At 43.2% G+C, this 20,292-nt stretch overlaps 1 protein-coding gene across 1 annotated transcript; it reads right to left on the minus strand.

Annotated features, from left to right (window-relative positions):
* Positions 1–371: 371 nt before the first annotated feature.
* DGAT2L6 (diacylglycerol O-acyltransferase 2 like 6) lies at positions 372–18,646 on the minus strand. The gene is made up of 7 exons (XM_049871691.1): positions 18,556–18,646; positions 6,725–6,835; positions 5,923–5,993; positions 5,350–5,554; positions 3,749–3,923; positions 980–1,191; positions 372–526 (listed from the first exon to the last, which is right to left on the minus strand). Exons 1-7 carry the CDS (start codon positions 18,644–18,646, stop codon positions 372–374), a joined length of 1,020 nt encoding a protein of 339 aa, XP_049727648.1.
* Between the last annotated feature and the right edge of the window lie 1,646 nt (positions 18,647–20,292).

The raw sequence follows: 20,292 nt of genomic DNA on the forward strand, positions 1-20,292 counted from the left end.
GGCACAGTGTTCTTTGGCTTCTAATTACTCTGATCAGAGAATAGGCTGGAGTCAGGGGGCAAAAAAAATTGTAGAAAGGATGACTCACAAGACCCTGCTTCCTAAACTGGGTTATTGCTCTAGAAAAACCAGGGGTGATAGAGTCACTTCTGCTAGCCAACCCTCCCCAGCCCTCTGCTCTCCTGCTGGTTCCTTCTCTAAAGCCTGCCTCAGCCACTTGGAACAGAATTTCATTGCTAGGACCCTGATTCTTTAGGTACTTTCTGGTTTGGCCCCCATCATCTCTGAGACCCTCTGCTCTCCCAAAGTCTTCCTTCCCTGTAGCCCTACTTGGATCCCTCACAGCTTTGGGGGTTTAGTAAGGGCTCCTTTTATATAATCGTCAGCGCTTGCGTCTCAGGGAAGCCATATTGAACTTTGTGCTGGTCAAACAGCTTACGCAGGGCACTGATGTAGAGAGCGTGGTACTTGTCCACTGTCTCCTTGTTGGGATTCTGAACCTTGGGAATTGGCATGGGCTCCCCAACTATGGAAGAGGAGAAGAAACAATCCTCAGTATCAGATTCTCCCCTAATCCATTCAAACTATCCATTCCTCAGAGGGGAACATGTACTGGAAATCAGTATCTGGGTCCGCTCTCCTTCATTCTTTCCCTCTGCTCCAGCCCCAGCCTGTCCCTCATTCACCAATCACGTAATCCCAAGCATTCCCAAGAAAATGAAAGCAAGCTCCGAAAAGAGCTGAAGGAATGTGCATGAATAATAATGCTATCATGGCAGTTGTCGAACTCTTTCTCCACCCTCCACCCCATGGCCATAACCCTTACCTTTTTAGCTGTCCTCCCACTTTGTCCTCAACCACACCCACTGGAATTCCCATTGCCCATCCCAGCTGTGAGCCGGGTCCCCTAGGACTTAATGGACGACCTGGGGAGGGGGTGGTCAAGGACCAGGGTGGTCTGGGGTGCTTGAAAGCTCACCAACAGTGGTAATGGGCCGATTGAAAGGCAGGAAGCCCCAGGATCCACGAGTAAGGCCCCGGCCATGGAAGGTACAGAAATTTAGACCCAGGATTTTTTTGAATATGTCTTGGAATCTTTTTTGGAAGAATCTTATCCATGTGCCCTCAGGGAAAGTCTCCTGGTTGTGAACGTCATTCTCTCCAAGGGAATAAGAAGGGACAAGGTGTGCCCTGCAGAGAGGGGGTAAGAGTATGAGCTCTCCGAAAAAGCTTCCTAGCAAAGCCCTCTCCAAGGTGGGAAACCTCTCCGCCTTCCCATTACAGGAAAAAAGCCCAAGCATCAAACATCTCCAACTTCGTGGCCCATTCCTGACATACCATATCCTCTCACCTGAACCCATTAAGGGGAGCTGCTGCTCCTTGTTCTATGATGAGAAGAAACTAATTGCAAGTGATCTAACTGCCTTCATTGCACCCAGCATCCAGAGCAATCTTCCTAAAGTGCATATCTGGGCATATCACTCCTCTGCTTAGAGCTCTTCCATAGCTCCTCATTTTGTACCACACTGCTTTGTTGTTGGTAGTTGCTGTTGAGTTGGTTCTGAGTCATGGCAACCCCACGTACAACAAAATGAAATGTTGCCTGGCCTTGCACCATCTTCATGATCTTTGGTATGTTTGAGCCCACTGTTGCGGCCACTGTGTATTTTGAGTGCCTTCCAACCTATGGGAAACCCTGGTGGCGTAGTGGTTAAGTGCTACAGCTGCTAACCAAAGGGTTGACAGTTCGAATCCGCCAGGAGCTCCTTGGAAACTCTATGGGGCAGTTCTACTCTGTCCTATACGGTCGCTATGAGTCGGAATCGACTTGACAGCACTGGGTTTGGTTTTTGGTTTTCAGCCTAGGGGGCTCATCTTCCAGCACTATATTAGACAGTGTTCCATTGTGATCCATAGGGTTTTCACTGGCTAATTTTTGGAAGTAGAACACCAGGCCTTTCTGCCTAGTCTGTCTTAGTCTTGAAGCTCCACTGAAACCTGTTCACCATGGGCGATCCTGCTGGTATTTGAAATACCAGAGGCATAGCTTCCAGCATCATTGCAACACACAAGTCACCACAGTATGACAAACTGACGAACTCCCCACTCCTTCCTTGCGATCTTCTCAGCCATACCAGGGGTGCCAAGTTCTCTCTTATCTATGTGTCTTTGTACATTCTGCTTTCTGCCTGAAATGCCTTCCCTCTGTCTTCATGTGACTAATTATATTTTGCCCTTCAATACTCAGTGCGTATTTCATTCCCTTGGAGCAATTTTCTTTGACCACCTCTAATCTCCCCCAGTGTGGACTAGGAATCCCTCACTTAATGCTTCCTCTACCCTACATTAACACTACACTAACCCTATATTATTATGGTCATCTGCTTACCTGTCTGGCTTCCCCAGTAGACCACAAGCCAATTAAAGGTGGGAACTTTGTCTTATTCATCTTTGAATTCCAAGGGCCTGGCACAGTAGGTTCTCATCGAATGCCTGAGTTCTGACTTATAACTCCTACAAGTATTTCAGTTCACAATTCAAATATCACCTACTTATGCATCAAGGTCTTTCCATCAATTATTGAACATATTTCTATTATAGCACTTAATTCATTCAACAAATATTTGAGTTCTTTCAATTGCCAGCACTGTTTTAGGCCCTGGAGATACGTCAGTGAATACAACAGATAAACACAGAAACTCTGTCCTCATGGAGCTTACCTTTTCTTGGAGGAAGACAGGCAATAAACAATAAATAAATAAAAATAAAATAGATGATACATAGAAGATGATAAGTGCAACAGGAAAAAAAATAAAGCAGGATGGTCAGGGTAGACCTTACTGAGAAGATAATGTTTGAGCAAAGACTTGAAGGAGTTAGAGAAATGAGCCAAGCAGTCATTTGGAGGAATAGTGTTCCAAGCAGAGAGGACAGCTACAGCAAAGGCCCTAAGGCAAGAGTGTGTGGCCTGTTTGAGTGACAGCAAAGAACCCAGTGTTGCATAATAGAGTGGGCAATGGGGAGAGTAGCGGCTAATGAGGTCAGAGAGGGGGCTGGGGACCAGACGATTTAGGATCTTGCAGGATGGAGGAGATAGAGCTAGAAGCAGGGAGACCAATTAGGAGGCAATAATCCAGGAGAAAGATAACAGTAGTTTAGACCAGGGGAAGGTAGTCGAGGTGGTAAGAAGTGGTTGGATTTTGGATATACTTGGTAATTATATGTGCATGTGTCTGTCTTCCCCATTGCACTGTGAGTTCCTTAAAGGCAGGGACCAGCTTTTATTTATTTTTATATCCTCATTCCTATACTATTCCTGAAAAGCTGTTCAACAACTGCTGAATTAATACATTCTATTCCTAAAAAAAAAAAAAATTTTTATTCCTCAAACCAGCTTGTATGCTCTTTGAGGGCAGTAAGCTTGTCTTATTTACCTTTGTGATCCCAATAGCATCAAGCCCTTGATAGGTTAACGGGTTAATGGGTGAGGCCCCCTTCCCCCAGTCCCTCAGCCTACCAGGTTAATGTGTAGAAAATAAAAGATCTTCTGTTGTTCTTTCTCCAAAAGTGCCCACCAAAATGTGCCTGGAGGCCCAAACACCCTTAAAGCACAGTGTAAGGGCTGTGGCTCCTGCTCTAAATGAAATGAGAGGGGTAGAGAGAAGCAATTGGAGTGAAGAGGGGCCCCCTCTAACAGGTTTCTCAGGGAGGGCACCATCCTGGAGAGTGCCAGAACCTAGGGACCCACCCAGTCTTCAGTGCCAGCTTCACAAAGCCTTTGCGCTGTTTGAGGTAGATGGTGGAGGCTCCTGGTCGGCACAAGAGGGCTTCAGTAGCTCCACCCACCACAATAATCACGGCATTGCCTGAGCCATTCTGGGTCAGCAAGTAGTTCAAGGCCAACTCACTCACTGGACTCACACCTGTGAAACCAAAGAATCAAGTGACGTAACAAACTTGGTGCCTGAGAATTGGGTAAGGCATTCCTCTGGGCTCTTCCTAGTGGAGACAATTCTGTTTCCTAACTATTGCTGTTTCCGCCCTTCTCTGTCTTTGACATCCACATGCTGGGTTAGCCCTAGACTGAGATTGATCCTTAGAGTCAGCTCCTTACCCTGGAGGTCTGTACCCCTATGGTCGGGGCTGCACTGAGTTTATCTGCTCCCATAGCCTACTACCTCTCAGCTCAATAGTATTTGAGCCCACCCTCTTCCCTCCCTATCCTTGAACCACTGCTGTCCTCAACTCTGCTTGCCTGGCAGCACTGGAGACCCTTCAGAGTTCACTCTTGTAAGAGTGATCTAGCTACCACCAACCTGCTTTCTCCCTAAGAGCAACCTGCCATAGGGGAGCCATTAGCTGGAGTTTCTGGAGAGTAGACAGACCCAGGAGGCTAATTAAAACCAAACTCAAACTTAAGTGCAGAAGAACAATGGAATAAGGCTGATATCCTGTTGTTCAACAATAGTTACAGAGTCTTTCTTCATTTCATCTCACATTTTTGCCCTGTGCTTGTCTTTTATTCTCTCCTGGCATGGCAGAAATTTCTTCCAGGTTCCAATCATTGAGAGAGATCCCTGCTTCAGGGCCATGTCAACCCCAGAGGGAAGCATAAACAGCCTTTGGGGCTCAAGTGGTTTCACCTGGCCCCTCCAGATACGTGTATCTTACCTTCCCATGTTTGGCTTCAGTTATTTTCTGGTGTCCAGAAAGATGGGTATTCATCCAAAGAGAAGGATATTTGTCACTATGCCCTGGCTTAAGGCCTGCCATTGGGAAGCTGTCCTGAACTCTGATGGATGCCTATCCTTTATTCCTTGGTACCTTATGCAAGGGTGAAGGGTTTCCCAGGAGATGAAGTGCACGGGCCAGGAGCAGACCAGCTAGTATAAGAGGGTTTAAAATGTCTTTAAGACATCCTGGAATGAGAGCTGCTGCACGAATGACTGACCAAAAGAAGCCAAGTGACATCCCAGAAAAAGTCTGGCAAAGTTCATATGAGCTGCCCCATTTATGCCTTATTTCTCGTGTATTTGTGTTTGATACTTGGCTTTCATCTTCTGCTTTCCAATTTGGCTTTGACTCTGAACTCACCACTTCAGGTTCCTCCTCTGAAAGGATTCTTGGTTACTCTTAGGAAAGCCCGTAACTTATACTGCTGCCTAACTTCCTCCCAAATCTTGGACAGAAGTTGATGTTTGGCATCATACTCCTGTTCCTGGCCCAGTGTGTTCTGGACTCATTTTCTACCAACCCCTCTTCCAGCAGGAGTGACAGTTGAACTCTTAGGGTTTATTGGGGCTGGGGCCCTAAGGTGCGTCAGAGAATGGGATGATTTCTTATACTCACCCATTGACATTACGTATTCTCTCACAATTGGGATCCAGAAGACCCCCTCCAAGGTCCCTAGAGAAGGGATGATGGCTGGGAATATCCTAGAAAAGCCATTGGCCTCAGTGGCAAAGTTGATGAAGGCACCATAAGAGAGAATTCCATGGGGGTGGTTGGCAATAATGTAGTTGTGTTTGGGAGAGAGGTCATGAGTTTTCTCCAGCTGTTAAAGGAGATCGAGTCAGAGCATTGGATAGGAAGAAGGAAGAGAGTAGCTGTAGGCTCAGCCCCAGCAGTTAGCCTGCATTTCCCTTGAGGAGTGCCAAATCCATGTTTATTGGGATATCATCATGGTCATAAGACTGCCAGGGGTCGTGATATTCAGAAATGCTGACCTGGGTTTGCCACTGTGGGGAAAACCTGCTCTCCATCTGGCCCCCACCTGCCCATCCATCTTGGACCTCTGCTCTGCATTATGCTTCTGGGCCTTGACCTTCACTGCTGGCCACCAAAGTCTTTGCAAACGTGAAGCTGGGGGTGGGGGGATTCTGGGAAACAGGGACTGAGAGCACCCAGAGCTAGAGTGGTTACCTTTATTGGGAAGTAATCTCGGAAACACTTCCAGAGTGTCCAGTTTCGTACCCAAGCTGAACGCCTACCACCTGTGGAAACAGAAGGGAAGGAAGAAGAGGTAGGGCATTGCCAAACTCTCTACCCTCTGGTCACAGGAGAGTCCTCCTTCTCACACTTCCATAGTTCTAGGGCTCAGAGATATAGATACCCATTGTTGTGGAGTCGACTTTAACTCATAACAACCCTATTGCCAGGCCCAGTGGTGAAGTGGTTAACAGCTCAGGCTGCTAACCAAAAGGTCGGCAGTTCAAATCCACCAGCTGCTTCTTGGAAACCCAATGGGGCAGTTCTAGCCTGTCCTATAGGGTCACTATGAGTCAGAATCGACTCAATGGCACACAACAACAACAACACCACTGCACCACCAGGGCTCTGTTAAAGGTGTAGATACTGTCCCTGAATCCAGCCCCCGAGGCATAAGAAACCCTTGCTCCTCTGGAGCCAGTGAGAAAGGGAGACAGCCTGAGGCTGGGGGCATGTGCCCCAGAAACCTCAACCTCTTAATACTTCTTGGGCAATCTGGCAGAGATCTCTGTCCCTGCTGAGCTTTGCTCGTCTCTCCCTCCCCTCCATTTTCCACTCTCCATTCCCCCCTCCACTTTTTCCCCTCCTTTCCCCTGTCTTTCCTGTTCCTCTCTTTCCCCACCTCTTCTCCCTCTGCCTTTCCCACTCTCTCCCTCTACCTCCTTCTCTATGGCCCTGGAGTCATTTTTCCATCCTTTGCACAGACAGGGACCACCGCTCTGCCCCTTCCCCTCACCTTGACTGTGAGTGTTCCAATCATAGACGAGCCAGGCTAACAAGAACATGGCCAAGGTCCAGAACTTAGTGAACACCAGAAAGTAAGGCATAAAGAGAATGGGAATAGCTCCTGAGGGGACACAAAGGGTTTATGTTATTCAGTTCCCTTCAAGTTTCAGCACATCTGTCATAACCCTGATCTCTGAAGGAATGAGTTAAGGCTGGTGTGGCGCTTTCCTCTCCCTCCCCCCACCACTGGACTAGCTCTGTTGTGGTCAAAACTGATCTCTGCGCCCTTGGATCTGGGTCCTCTTGATGGCTGAAATTTTTAATTTGAGGAAACAACCAAACCACAAAGTTCTCAGAGTATGCCCTCAGCTGGGGTCAAAGAGCAAGCAGCTTTACTCGACAAGGGGAAAGAACAGCGCCTCTGGCCGGTGGCTGACATTCCCATCCTGGGTCCTCAGGAAATCCTTTCTAAGAGCTTGACCTTCCTTCCTTTGTTGAATTGCCAAGTCAGCACATTCCAGTGAAGAGGGGTTGCCTGCCACGCACAGGCTATTGGATGCTGAGAAGAAAACATGGATTAGAAACTGCTTTACTGTGGTTCTGTTTTGTCATGTTCAAAATGCCCCAAAGGCTCACAAGGGGAAAAGTTTATCTCTGTTAGCAAAGGGCCACAGCAGGCTGTGAAATGCAAATATGTTACATCTCACAGCAGTGGGAATTGAACTCTATTTTAAAATCTGCATTCATGAGACAGAGGGGCTAAGCACACATACTGTGAATTTAAAAAAAGACCTAGCTAAGAGAACTGCTTCTTTGACCAGGAAACCACATCCCAGTGGATAAAGTTTCAGAGAAAGGGAAGAAACTCAAGAGTTACCTACTAGCAGGTTTGGCTCTTTCATTTTGGATTTGGATGAAATTAGAGAGAAAAAGACTGAATGGAGATTTTTTTTTAAAATCATGTTATGAGGTAGAAGAAACCTTAGTGACAGGCTGAATTCCCGTACAAGAAGTGGCTGAGATGGTTGTTCTAAGCATGTTAATTAAACAGGAAATAATGGTGGAAGGAATTTTACGGGAAGTCTGCCATAGATAAAAGTCCTACTACCTGTGATCTTCGTTAAGGATGAGAGTAAATTTGCTGGTTAAGCTTCTGAAGGACACTCAGATAAGGTTAAATAAGAACCATTACTAATTCAAGGTAGTCTAAGTATATCGTTTCTTTTATGTCTTGCCTCAGATAAATTTTGTTTGAAATTCCAGTACTTAGAACAGTGCATGGTACACTGTAAGTGTTCAACAAATATTTGTAGACTGGATGCATACATAAATACATGTATAAATAAACGTTTTCTGTTTTCAATAATAGGTAAACTTAAATGATTAATATTTTAGTCAGTATTTATAATGCTACTTAAATGTGATGTTATTTAAAATGCATAGATGGATTGTGTCCCTTATATCTGATCTCCCTCAGTTATCTACCAGTTCTAAAGAAAGTTTAGCCAAGAGCCATATCTGGGTAAGCACCATTCACCTTGTGGAATCTATTGCAACTGCAGGTGTTACCTCAGGAGACCAAAAGTGTCCTTTGAGAGCAAAACTTTCAGACCCAGCCTGTTTGAGTGTCATCAATGCCACTCATGGTGACAGGAATGAGATTTAAAGAGACGGAAGAAACAGAGGCCTAACACAAAAGAGCTAAAGCCTATGGAATTCCAAGCTCACGGAACAAGGAGTTCCATGACATAAAGCAAAGGTATCTGAGGGAGGAAGGATGGAGAATAAGCGCTTGTATGTTATGTGTGATTCTCACTTAAATATTTCAGCCTTGACATCATGAGATGTATCTTGTCCATGTTCAAGTGAGGAGCCTTGGAGTGGATTATCAAGGAGGAAGTTCACATAAGTTAGGCTCCTAATTTAGTTTAGCCGTTCTAATAAATAAAAATAGGGGTGTAGATTTTCATAATTTAAATTTGCATTTCCCTAATAGCTAATGATGCTGAACATCTTTTCATGTGCTTATCTGCCTTTTGTATATCTTCTTGGGTGAGGTGTCTGTTCAAATCTTTTGTCCATTTTTTTAATTGGGTTGTTTCTTTTCTTACTGTTGAGTTTTAGTTTTTAACTTTATTGTGTTGAAAATATACATAACAAAACATATGCCATCTCAACAATTTCTACATGTACAATTCAGAGACATCGATTACATTCTTCAAGTTGTACAACCACTCTTGCTATCCTTTTCCAAATCATCCTACCACCAGTAATGTAAACTCAATTCTCCCTAAGCAAAAACTTCCTCTTTCCCCTTCCCTCCCAACCCTGGTAACCACTAATAATCTTTGGTTTCTATATACATGCTTATTTCATGGAAGTAAGATCATAAAATATCTATCCTTTTGCAACTAACTTATTTCTCTCAGCATAATGTTTTCAAGGTTCATTCATGTAGTGGCACGCATCAGGACTGCATTTCTCTTTATGGCTGAGTAGTGTTCCATTGTGTGTCTATACCACATTTTGTTTGTCTATTCATCTGCTGATGGGCATTTAGGTTGTTTCCACCTTTTGGCTACTGTGAAAAATGTTGCAATGAACATTGGTGTACAGCTTTCTGTTTGCATTTCTGCCTTCACTTCTTTTGGATATATACCTAGGAGTGGGATTGCTGGGTCTTTGAGGAACTGCCAAACAGTTTTCTACAGTGGCTGCACCGTTTTGCATTGCCACCAGCAATGCATAAGGGTTCCAGTTTCTCCAAAACTTCACCAACATCTGCTGTTTTCCATTTTTTTGTATGTTTGTTTTTATCATTGCCATTCCAATAGGGGTGAAGTGGTATCTCATTGTTCTTACTGTTGAGTTTTGAGAGTTCTTTATACATTCTGGGTTTGATACATTCTTTTTTTGTCAGGTATGTGGTTTGCAAACATTTTCTTCCAGTCTGTATGTCTTTTCATTCTCTTAACAGAGATTTTCTCAGAGAAGAATTTTTACATTTTGATGAACCCCAAATTATCAATTTTTTTTCTTTTACAGATTGTGCTTTTGGTGTCAAATCTAAGAACTCTGCCTAACCTCAGGTTATGATGGTTTTCTCCTAAAAGTTTTATAGTTTTACATTTAGATCTATGATCCATTTTGAGTTAAATTTTGTATAAGGTGTGAGGTTTTGGTCAAGGTCCATTTTGCTGCACATAGATGCTCAATCGTTCCAGCACCATTTGTTGAAAATACTATCTTTACTCCATTGAATTGCTTTTGCAACTTTGTTAAAAATGAAATTTGTTAAATCTGAAAAGAAAATTCCAGAGAAACCCTTGAGAGTATGGCCTCCTGACACCCTTTTAACTCAGTACTGAAGTCACTCCTGAGGTTCATCCTTCAGCTAAAGATTAGACAAGCCCATAAAACAAAATGAGACTAAATGGGCACACCATCTCTGGGGCAGGAATGAGAAGGCAGAAGGGGACAGGAAAGATGGTAATGGGGAACCCCAGGTCAAGCAGGGGAGAATGTTGACCTGTCTTGGGTTTGGCAACCAATGTCAAAAAACAATATTTGTATTACTTGTTTAATGAGAAACTAATTTGCTCTGTAAGCCTACATCTAAAGTACAATAAAAAAGAAAGAAATTTTGTATACAATAGCATCTAAAAGAATAAAATATTTAGGAATAAATTTAACCAGGGATGTGAAAGACTTGTGCAATGAAAATTATAAAATATTGCTGAAAGAGATTAGAGAAGACGTAAATAAATGAAAAGACATTCCATGTTCATGGATTGAAAGACTTACCATTGCTAAGATGTTGATACTACCCAAAGTGCTCTGTAGATTCAGTGCAATACTTATCAACATTCCAACAGCCTTCTTTGCAGAAATGGAAATTTATGAAATTTAAATGGAACTGCAAGGGGCCAAGAATAGTGAAAACAATCTTGGATAAGAAGAACAAATTAGGAGGACTCACACCTCCCCATTTCAAAACATACTATACAGCTACGATAATCAAAACAGTCTGGTACTGCAATAAGAACAGACACATAAACCAATGTAATAGAACTGTGAGTTCAGAAATAAACGCACATATCCACAGTCAACCGATTTTTGACGAGGGTGCTAAGTCCATGCAACAGGAAAAGAATAGTCTCTCAATAAATGGTGCTGGGACAACTGGGTTTCCACATGCAAAAGAATGACGCTGGACTCATATCTCACACCATATATGAAAATGAACTCAAAAAGGATCAAGGACCTAAATGCATGAACTAAACCCATAAAACTCTTAGAAGAAAACATAGGGGTATTACTTTGGAACCTGGTTTTTAACAACGGACTCTTAGATATAACACCAAAATCATAAGCAACAGAAGACAAAATAGAGAAATAGAACTTCATCAAAATTATTATTTTTTTTGTTCAACAAAGGACTTTAACCACAAAATAAAGAGACAACGAGATTGGGAGAAAATTTGGGGGAACCACATGTTGGATAAGGGTTTAATATCTTGAATATGTAAAGAACTCCTACAACTTAACAACAAAAAGACAAACAACCCAATCAAAAAATGGGCAAAGGTCTTGAATAGACATTTCCTCAAAGAAGAAATACAAATGGCCAACAAGCACATGGAAAGATGATCAATGTCATTAGTCATTCCAAAATCCTTTGCTGTCGAATTGATGTCAACTCATTGCAATTCTGTAGGCTAGAGTACTACTGCCCCATAGGGTTATATATATATATATCCACAATAAAAAAGTGAATAAAAAAAAGATTTGACCTTTCAACCATTTTGATGTGTACATTTAGGTGACATTAGTTACATTCATCATGCTGTACAACCAGCACCACTCTTTGTTTTCAAATTTTTTCATCATCCTTAAGAAAACCTCCTCATTAGTCATTAGGGAAATGAAAATCAAAACCACAATATCATTTGACTCTCACTAATATAAACCCCAAAAAAACCAAACCCACTGCCGTGGAGTCGATTCCGACTCATAGCGACCTTATACAGTTTCCAAGGAGCGCCTGGCGGATTTGAATGCCGGCCTCTTAACCACTACGCCACCAGGGTTTCCTCTGTTATTATAGCTAAGATTTAAAGCAAAAGCAAACAGAAGGCAACAAATGCTGACAAGGATGTGGAGTAATTGGAACCCTCATCCGCTGCTAGTGGGGATACCCCTTAAGCAATAACTCCCCCTTTCCGTTTGTGCCATGATGCAGCCAGCATGCTAAATAGAAGTTTGACTTTGTCACCACGGCCCTTCAGAATCAAGTCCAGCCTCCTAACCCTGGCTTACAAGGCCCTTCATGATCCAACCCCTAGCCACCTCTTTGTTCTCTGCATTTCACCATACTGTTATTCTTTCACTTCCTCCAACTCATTATGCTCTCTTGCTTCAGGGCTTCTGTGCATGCTAAATGCTGTTCCCCCAACTCATTGCCTGAGGTTGATTTTCCTATTCATCCTTCAAACCTAAGGATGAATGTCACAGGTTGAATATCTTGGCGCCATCTTGACTTTTCTCCCTTTCCAGAAAATCTCTCCCATCCATCCTACTGCCTCAGGTCCATTGCCATTGCCCTGGTCCCAGACTTGATCTCCTCTGGCCTGGACTGCAGCATTTTGTCTGCTCTTCAGCTGCTGATCTTTTCCCTTCCAGTCCGTTGTCCATGCTGAAACCGGGTTTTTTTTTTTTTAAAGCACAATTACATAATGTTTTTTGCTTCCTCCAAAACCTTCAATATTTCCCACTGCTGATAGAATATGTCTGAACATGTTAGCCTGGCACTTAAGGCCCTTTGTGGACTAGCCCCAAACACCTTCCTAGCCTCAAAATATGGTCCTCGTACTGCTGTAGGGATGCCAGGTTATCTGAAGTGATCTGTGGATGGAAAGAAAGTTATTGTAATCTGTAAATCCAAAATCAAACCTGTTGTTGTCAAGTTGATTCTGATTCATAGCGACCCTACAGGACAGAGTAGAACTGCCCCATAGGGTTTCCAAGGCTGTAATCTTTATGGAAACAGACTGCCACATCTTTCTCCCCCAGAGTGGCTGGTGGGTTCGAAACACCAACCTTTCAGTTAGTGGGTAAGCACTTTAACCACTGTGCCACCAGGGCTCCCTTGTAATGTGTAGTGAATAAAAATTAATCTAGCACATCAAGCTCATCATTCCCGGCAGTGATGCAAGTTTCCTTTAAAAATGTATTAGGTTACAAAAATGAGTTAATTTGGGGAAAAAAGTGTTAATAATAGCATAGGTGGTACACAAATGTGGAAGGAACCAGAAGATGGGATGCAAATGGCTGAAATATGGGAAACAGGGGCTCAGTCACTTTAGACTACTCCCCATTTCCTCAGCCACCATGTATTTTCACATCTCTATTTTTTTTTACGCCTTATTTTGTTTGTCCTCCTCTCCCTCTATCCAAATTTCAGCCTATAAAAATTCTCTCACCTTTCACGGCTTAGCTTAAACATCTCCTTGATGATGTCTTTGCTGCTCACCTGCTCAGAATTCAGGGCTCTCACCTCCGCACATCCTCCACACATTACTTGAAAGCAGCCTTTAGCACAGTGCCCAGCATAGGGTAACTCTTGATAAATACTTGTTATATTGAATTGCAGCAGAGGGAGAAGTTTGATTTCAAAATTCTCCAAGTGGCAGGTGAAAGGTAACAGGAAGAGAAAACCACTGCCCTTATTCCAAACAGAGAAAGGCCTTCTGAGGGTTACGGGGTGTGCATGTGTGTATAAGGTCATAGGTAACCAGGTGCTTCCAGTGTAAGGTGAGAACCCATTGTCCTTATACATGGAAGCATGATGTTTCAGGACAATGACCTAAATCTGAGCATTAGTGGTGCCTGCCAAATCTAGTCAGTTGGCTTGAAGCCTTCAGAAGTTCAAGAACATGGCTAGTTTGTCAAAGAGGCATTTGTTTGGCTTTGTGACTGTTTGTTGAATGAAAACTAACTATAAATATAAGAACCTATGGAAGTAAAAGGTAATTTAGTAATTGCCCGAGCCCTCCTCATGTGAATTCTCTGTGCTACAAGCTTTGAGGACAGGGTGGGGAACTTGAAGGAGAAGGATGAAGGGAGCAAATATTTTCATTGTCCCCATTTTATTATGTGCCAAGAGCTATTTTAGGTACTTTATGTGTGTTAACTCATATAAATACATGTAAAAAACAAAGTTCCTGCCTTCCAGAAACTCATAGTCTAGTGGGAAAGATTGATACCATAAGTAACTGATATGTCCCAGACAGTAAGAACCATATAGTTAGGGTTCAAATGGGAACCCAAAGAAGAGAATTATTCATTACTATTGGGGAATCTGGGAAAAGCTCCTTGTAGAAGGTAAAATTTAACTTGATTTTTGGAGGAAGGGTAGGATTTTGATAGATGGATTGGTGGAGAAAGGGCCTTCCATGCACAAGGAAGAGCTTGAACAAAGGCCTAGTGACAGAAGATTCCAAGGCCTGTGAGTAGCACCATAACCTGCAAGTGTATAGGAGCATGGGGAAGCCATGGAGTAGGAAGCTGGGGAGATTTGGCCTAAAAGGGAACCAGAAGCCAGTGAAGGTTATTAAGCAAAGGAGTAGCATGATCATTCATACCTGTGTTTCAGGAAGATAATTTGGGATAACTGTGGGAGCAGGAGAAACTATAGGCAGGGAGATCAGCTAAGAGTTGCAGTGATTCAGATGAGAGGCAATAGGAACTTGAAATAGGTCACTGTTTCTCAAACCAGTTTGAAAGATACCATGGAGGTAGAATTTTCAGGGTATGGCAGCTGATTAGATAGATGTAGGCGATGAGGGAAATGGAATAATGAAAGATGCCTTGAAGGGGTCTGTGGAAATGCTAGGAATGCATCAAAGTCTCTATGTTCCTAGTTTTCTAGGACCTAGTTGAATGTACTCATATTCTACCTGTAAAAAACAAAAACAAACAAAAAAACAAACCCGTTTCCATCAAGCTGATTTCGAGTCATAGTGACCCTATAGGACAGGGTAGAACTGTCCATAGGGTTTCCAAGGTTGTAATCTTTATGCAAGCAGGCTTCCACTTCTTTCTCCTGCAGAGTGGCTGGTGCGTTCGAACCACCAACCTTTGGGTTAGCAGCTGGGTGCTTAACCACTGCACCATCAGGATTCCTATTCTCTCTGTAGGTATAGTGAAATCAGAGTACACTCATGCCTCCCTCAAAAGCAATTGTCACTCCTCTGTGAATCAAGTGGCAAGGTTGGCAGTGTCTTATGAAGTAGAGTCACTGGACTCCAAGTAATGTCAATTTCTATAATAGAAAGAAAGAAAATTAACATCTATTGAAGATTTTCTCACCTCACTGATCTTCAGAATCATCTTGGGAAGCAGGTACCGTGCTCTGTTTTTATGACAGTGGAGGGCGAGTGACTTGCTTGTACAAAGTTACATAGCAAGTGAGTGGCAGAACTTGTTTATCTGACTCTCGAGACTGTGTTCCATTTTTTGTAGTATCAGAAACAAGAGGAAGGGGGCAGGCCCACCAAAAAAAGGATGTCCAAGGGAATCAAAAAAAGAATGAAAGGTGGACTTAAAGGTTCTACTGAGGAAGAAGAAATATAGAAAGACCCTCAATTTAGTGTCAAGCTTGGGTGAGAAATATGCTAGTGATAAGATATGGTTCCTCTTCTCATGGAGTTTATTGTGGAGAGGGGAGAAAGGATATAAGGGCTGCCACCCAGCCACTTTTTACAAAGTGCTCTGAATTTTCAGAGGTGAGGTAGTCTGGGGTTGCCTGAAATCCTTTGCAGAGAAGGTATGACTTGAGGAATATCTCAAAGGAGGGTTGTCTGTGGATAGTCCAGGAAGAGAGATTAGGGCACCTTTCCAGTGGAGGGAATAATGGAAACAGAGGTGAAGGAGTAGGAAACACGCACTCCCATTTGTTCTATGAATAGATTGTCTAGAATACAAGGTTCACATAGGGAAAGAGTAGGGAGAAAAGCTGGTTGGGGATTAGAGCCAGAAAGTGGAGGAAGGCGTTCAGTACCCAGGCTAACACGTTTGTGTTTGTGCAGTAGGCAGTGGGAAACTACTGACTATTTTTAAGCAGAAGAGGGATGTGATCAAAAATGCTTTTGAAAGGCTCTTCTGGGGCAAGCAGTAGACTAGATTGAAGAGGGTAGAGAGTAGAGGCTAGGGGGCCAGGAAAGAAGATATTTTAGGCAGTAGTTTAGGCAGGTGATGATAGAAACCCAGAAAGGAAGAGACACATGAGAGCTATCCTCCAAATGGAAGTGGGCTGTCAGGGCCACTGCCTAATCCTAGGGGCTGTGAATATTGGCATTCCACTTCCCCCCCAATCCATTATATCATTCCTCTGTTCTCACTTCCTCCCTCTTTCTTTTCCCTCCTCCCTCTCTCCCTTTTCTCTATTTCCTCTCCCCTCGTTTCCTTTGTTCAGTAATGCTCAGTAATCAGCCATGATTCTGAACAACATTCAAGGAGAAGAAGCACGGAGCGAGGCTCTGAGCAAGATAGAAGGAATGAAGGCAAGAGGGAAAGAAAGAGAAGGAAGGAAAGCAGGGAGGAAGGAAGGAAGGAAGAAAATTTCTCTGTATGGAGTATATACTGTAGACTAGGCTGAGCGGGGAAACCCTGGTGGGGTAGTGGTTAAGAGCTATGGCTGCTAACCAAGAGGTTGGCAGTTCGAATCCACCAGACACTCTTCGGAAACTATGGGGCAGTTCTATTCTGTCCTATAGGGTCCCCATGAGTCGGAATTAACTCAACGGCAACAGGTTTTTGGTTTGGTTAGGTTGAGAGGATGGGGATCCTGAAACTTAGAGGGATTACAGTATTTGTCTGAAGTCACATAGCTAATTGTTATCCAAGTGTGATAAACACCAGGGATCACGTTCCATTCACCATGCCACACTGCTTTCCATTCTTGCCTTCCCTGGTCCTCTCAACTTCATGTAATATTTTCTTTCTCTGACACCCTAATATTACTTTGCTGTGGCTCTTTCTTTCACTTACCACAGCCTGTCTTACATTGCAGTGATTCGTGTATATGTCCAGGGCCTGGCACGGTGCCTCAGTATACAGACACATAAAATTTGCACAATGGTTGAATGAATGATTAGCTTATCTCAGCTACTTGATATTAAGGAGTCATAGCCTGCTTGATTCATTGTTGTAGTCTCAGCAAGGGCAGCCTAAGGCCTTATCATTAGTATTTGCCCAATCACTGTTGAATTGAACTGACTTGAAAGTCGTAGCACCTCTGTGGGCATCACATCATGTTAGGTGCTAGAGATACTTTGGTAAGATCCAGAATTTGTGTTGTAATTTCTAGCATAATCACTAAAAGTATGGAAATAGGATGTATAACATCTGAAAGAGTAGAGAGAAACAAATCGAATTATAAAGATAACCTGGAAGAAGTCAAGAAAGGAGAGAAAAATAAAGCTAGAACAGGTGGGACAAATTAAAAAAAAAGATGGTAGATTAAAACCCAAATATATTCTAAGTACATTAAATATAAATGCCATGATTGAAAGACCGTACTAAAAAAAAAAAAAAAAAAAGCCAGTCATAGGCTATTTACAAATGATATCTCTAAAACATAAGGGTGCAGAAAGGTTGAAAAGAAAAGGATGAAAAAAGATATACCATGCAAAATAATAACTAAAAGAAAGTCATTGCAGTTATGTTCCTATCAGGCAAAACAGACTGTAAGGAAGGCCATAGGTGCCAAATGAGCCTGAGACGCTCACTTAGCTATAAGTGTGTTTATCCTGTTTTTAGTAGACAGTCAGCCCAAGTGCATCCCAGAAAAACCCAGAAGAAAGGAAGAAGGCAGAGTAGGCTGCCTTGAGCAAAGACCTCAAACTATGACACTCCTTCTCTCTGCAGCTCAGTTGGGCCATGACACTGGGACATGCAGCAAGAGGCCTGCGACACATCTCTTTGCACTGCCTCTTCCACCAGCTCTGTGCCATGTGACAGCATTTTGTAGTGTGTAAAGTACTCTACGAATATAAAGGGTTAGTCTCCTAGCTTGCTTTAGCTCTGCCCTATTTGTTTAGTCTCACAATCTTGTGGGAGCCTTCTCTTCATTTCTCTCTCCCCTTGTCATGATCTCAACTCAGCCTCCCAATGTGCTCAGGGAACACAACCCCACCCCACCCTACTCTAAAACCTGCTGCCTCTCTTGTGCAAAGATTTAAAAATGCAGGTGAAAGAAAGAAAACATTCAAACTGGTTCTGTGTTTTCACAAAGCCCTGGTTTCCAGCAGGGCAAAGCTTGGAACTCTTGGCCCATTTGCCCAGTGCTAATGACTACTGTGCCTAAGTTATTAATGACTACTGTGCCCTAAGTCCACTGAATAACTGGCCCTTTCAGAAAATTCTGTCTAATGAGCCACAGGCATTCCTCATGTTTCCAGAATTCTCTTACCATAGCCTTATACTAGAAAATCCCCTTGCACTTACCTAGTAACACGCCCTCTGGAAGGCCCTTCTCCTCTCCCCATCCCCAAATATGACTCTCTTCAGCTACTACATAGGGTACAGTTTCTGAGCAGGCTGGGGTGATCTTTAAACTAGAATGGCCACAGCCTCATTCCTGGCCTCTGTGCCCTCTGTTGGAAGAAGAGAAATCTACTGGTGAGCACAGCAGTGGCTGTCTTTCTGGGTGGGGAGACAGTTTTTCCCAGAGTCCGGGGACCACCTAGATGATCTCTTTGGATCCCTCCTCATCTGGAGATTCCTGGCCTCTTTCTTGGCCTGTTCCCGTGTGCCCTCCAGCCCCTAAGGTTCGCTTACCTAACAATACATAGGATGGGATCCATTGCAAAACAGAGAGGGTTTGGAGGCCTTCCTGAAGATCCAGCCTGGAAAAGAAGCCCATGGCCATGGTGCTGTTGTGTTGTGGCAAGAAGCCCTGACAGAAGGCTAGAACCTTTTAAGCAGAGTTAACTATAGGTACTTGCTGTAATCACTTATCACCGAGTGTATTTACCTGCTGGGGACTTTTAGGCTTTCCTAATCTTTCCACCAGTCTTCCCTGCTCTCTGCCCCGCCCCAACTTCCTACACACACACGGGTTTCCAGATCAGACTGTCTTATCTACATTATATGTAGCCTACCTGTTCTATCTCCATGTGTAGCCAATTGCAATGAAGCAGAAATGGCTTCGAGGTGGCTCTAGCTGTGGGGAGCCCTGACAAATTAGTGCAGTAAAAGAGAATGGGTAGGCCCAGATAGGACCTTTGAGAAGCAATACACTATCTTTCCCTGCTTAAGAAAGGGGCCACACTTGCTTTTGCATTAGTGGCTGCTCCTTTGGCTCCTCCTGTCTTCCGCTGAGAGCCACCTATTCTACTAGTGCTATTTTTTTGCACAAGTATATACACCTCTCAGATTCCTCTTTGTGTCTCTATTTCCAGGGGCTCTGCATTAGCGGCCAGATACCACATGGAAGAGTGGGAGAAGCACTGCACAGAGATCAGACCTGGCTTCCAGTCCTACCTCCACCATGTCCTTCCCGGAACACCTTTGGAAATTGCTCTATCTTCCTGGATCTCAGTTTGAGCATTCATTGAGAGGCCTGTAGTGGTGAGGGGCATTGACTTTGGAGCCAGACATCTGGTGTTCAAATCTCAGCTCTGCCACTTACAAGTCAGGGAACTTTCTATGCCTTGGTTTTCCCGTCTGTAAAATGGGGACAATACTAGTATCCACTTCATAGGGTTGTTTAAGGATTAAGTGAGCTTGTGGGTGTAATGTTCTTAACACATGGTCTGGCACACAGTAGGCACTATATAAGTGTTTCCTATTATTATTAATCATTTAATTCAATTAAAGTCTATTGAACATCTATATGTTTAAAGTTAAGAGGCTTGCTTTTGTACATCAGCCTTCACAAAATTAAAGATTATTCTTACATCCCAGACCTTCTGGATTTATTTTTTCTGTAACTATTGAGTGGCTACTGTTTGCCAGTCAGGGTTCTAAGTGCTAAGGACTCAGTGTTGAAGAAGACAAACATGATTTCTGCCTTCATTGAACTTACAGTTTAGTGGAGAAGATAAACTTGGAAAAAAAAAACACAAAAATGACTTTACTCTTGAGTTTGTGGTAAGTGTCCTGAGGGAATGGGCCAATGTGCTCAGCATAAGGCCTTGAATATAGAAAGTGCTCAAAAAAATACCTGTTGAATGTAATTAAAAAGGGCTTCTGGTTAAGCGAAACTATTGCTGGGTTTGAAGAAGACCTCAGGTGATATTAATATTTTTGGTTTAAGGTTTAAAGATTATCTCAGGAAAATAGTTTCAGGAGCTCATACAGCCTCCATGGTTCCAGAAAGTCTGGAGTTCATGAGAATTTGAAATTCTGTTCTACATTTTCCCTCTTTTGATAAGGATTCTGCCATAGAAAAGAACGTCTACCTTGAGCATTGTGCTATTTCAACATTTATCTCCATGGGATCAAATTTACAACGCAACTCAAAAGATGAAATTGGAAACGTAGGGAGCAATGACTTTATGTTAATGGAGGAGA

Source organism: Elephas maximus, chromosome X, assembly GCF_024166365.1.
Source record: "Elephas maximus indicus isolate mEleMax1 chromosome X, mEleMax1 primary haplotype, whole genome shotgun sequence".
Classification (NCBI taxonomy): Eukaryota; Metazoa; Chordata; class Mammalia; order Proboscidea; family Elephantidae; genus Elephas; species Elephas maximus.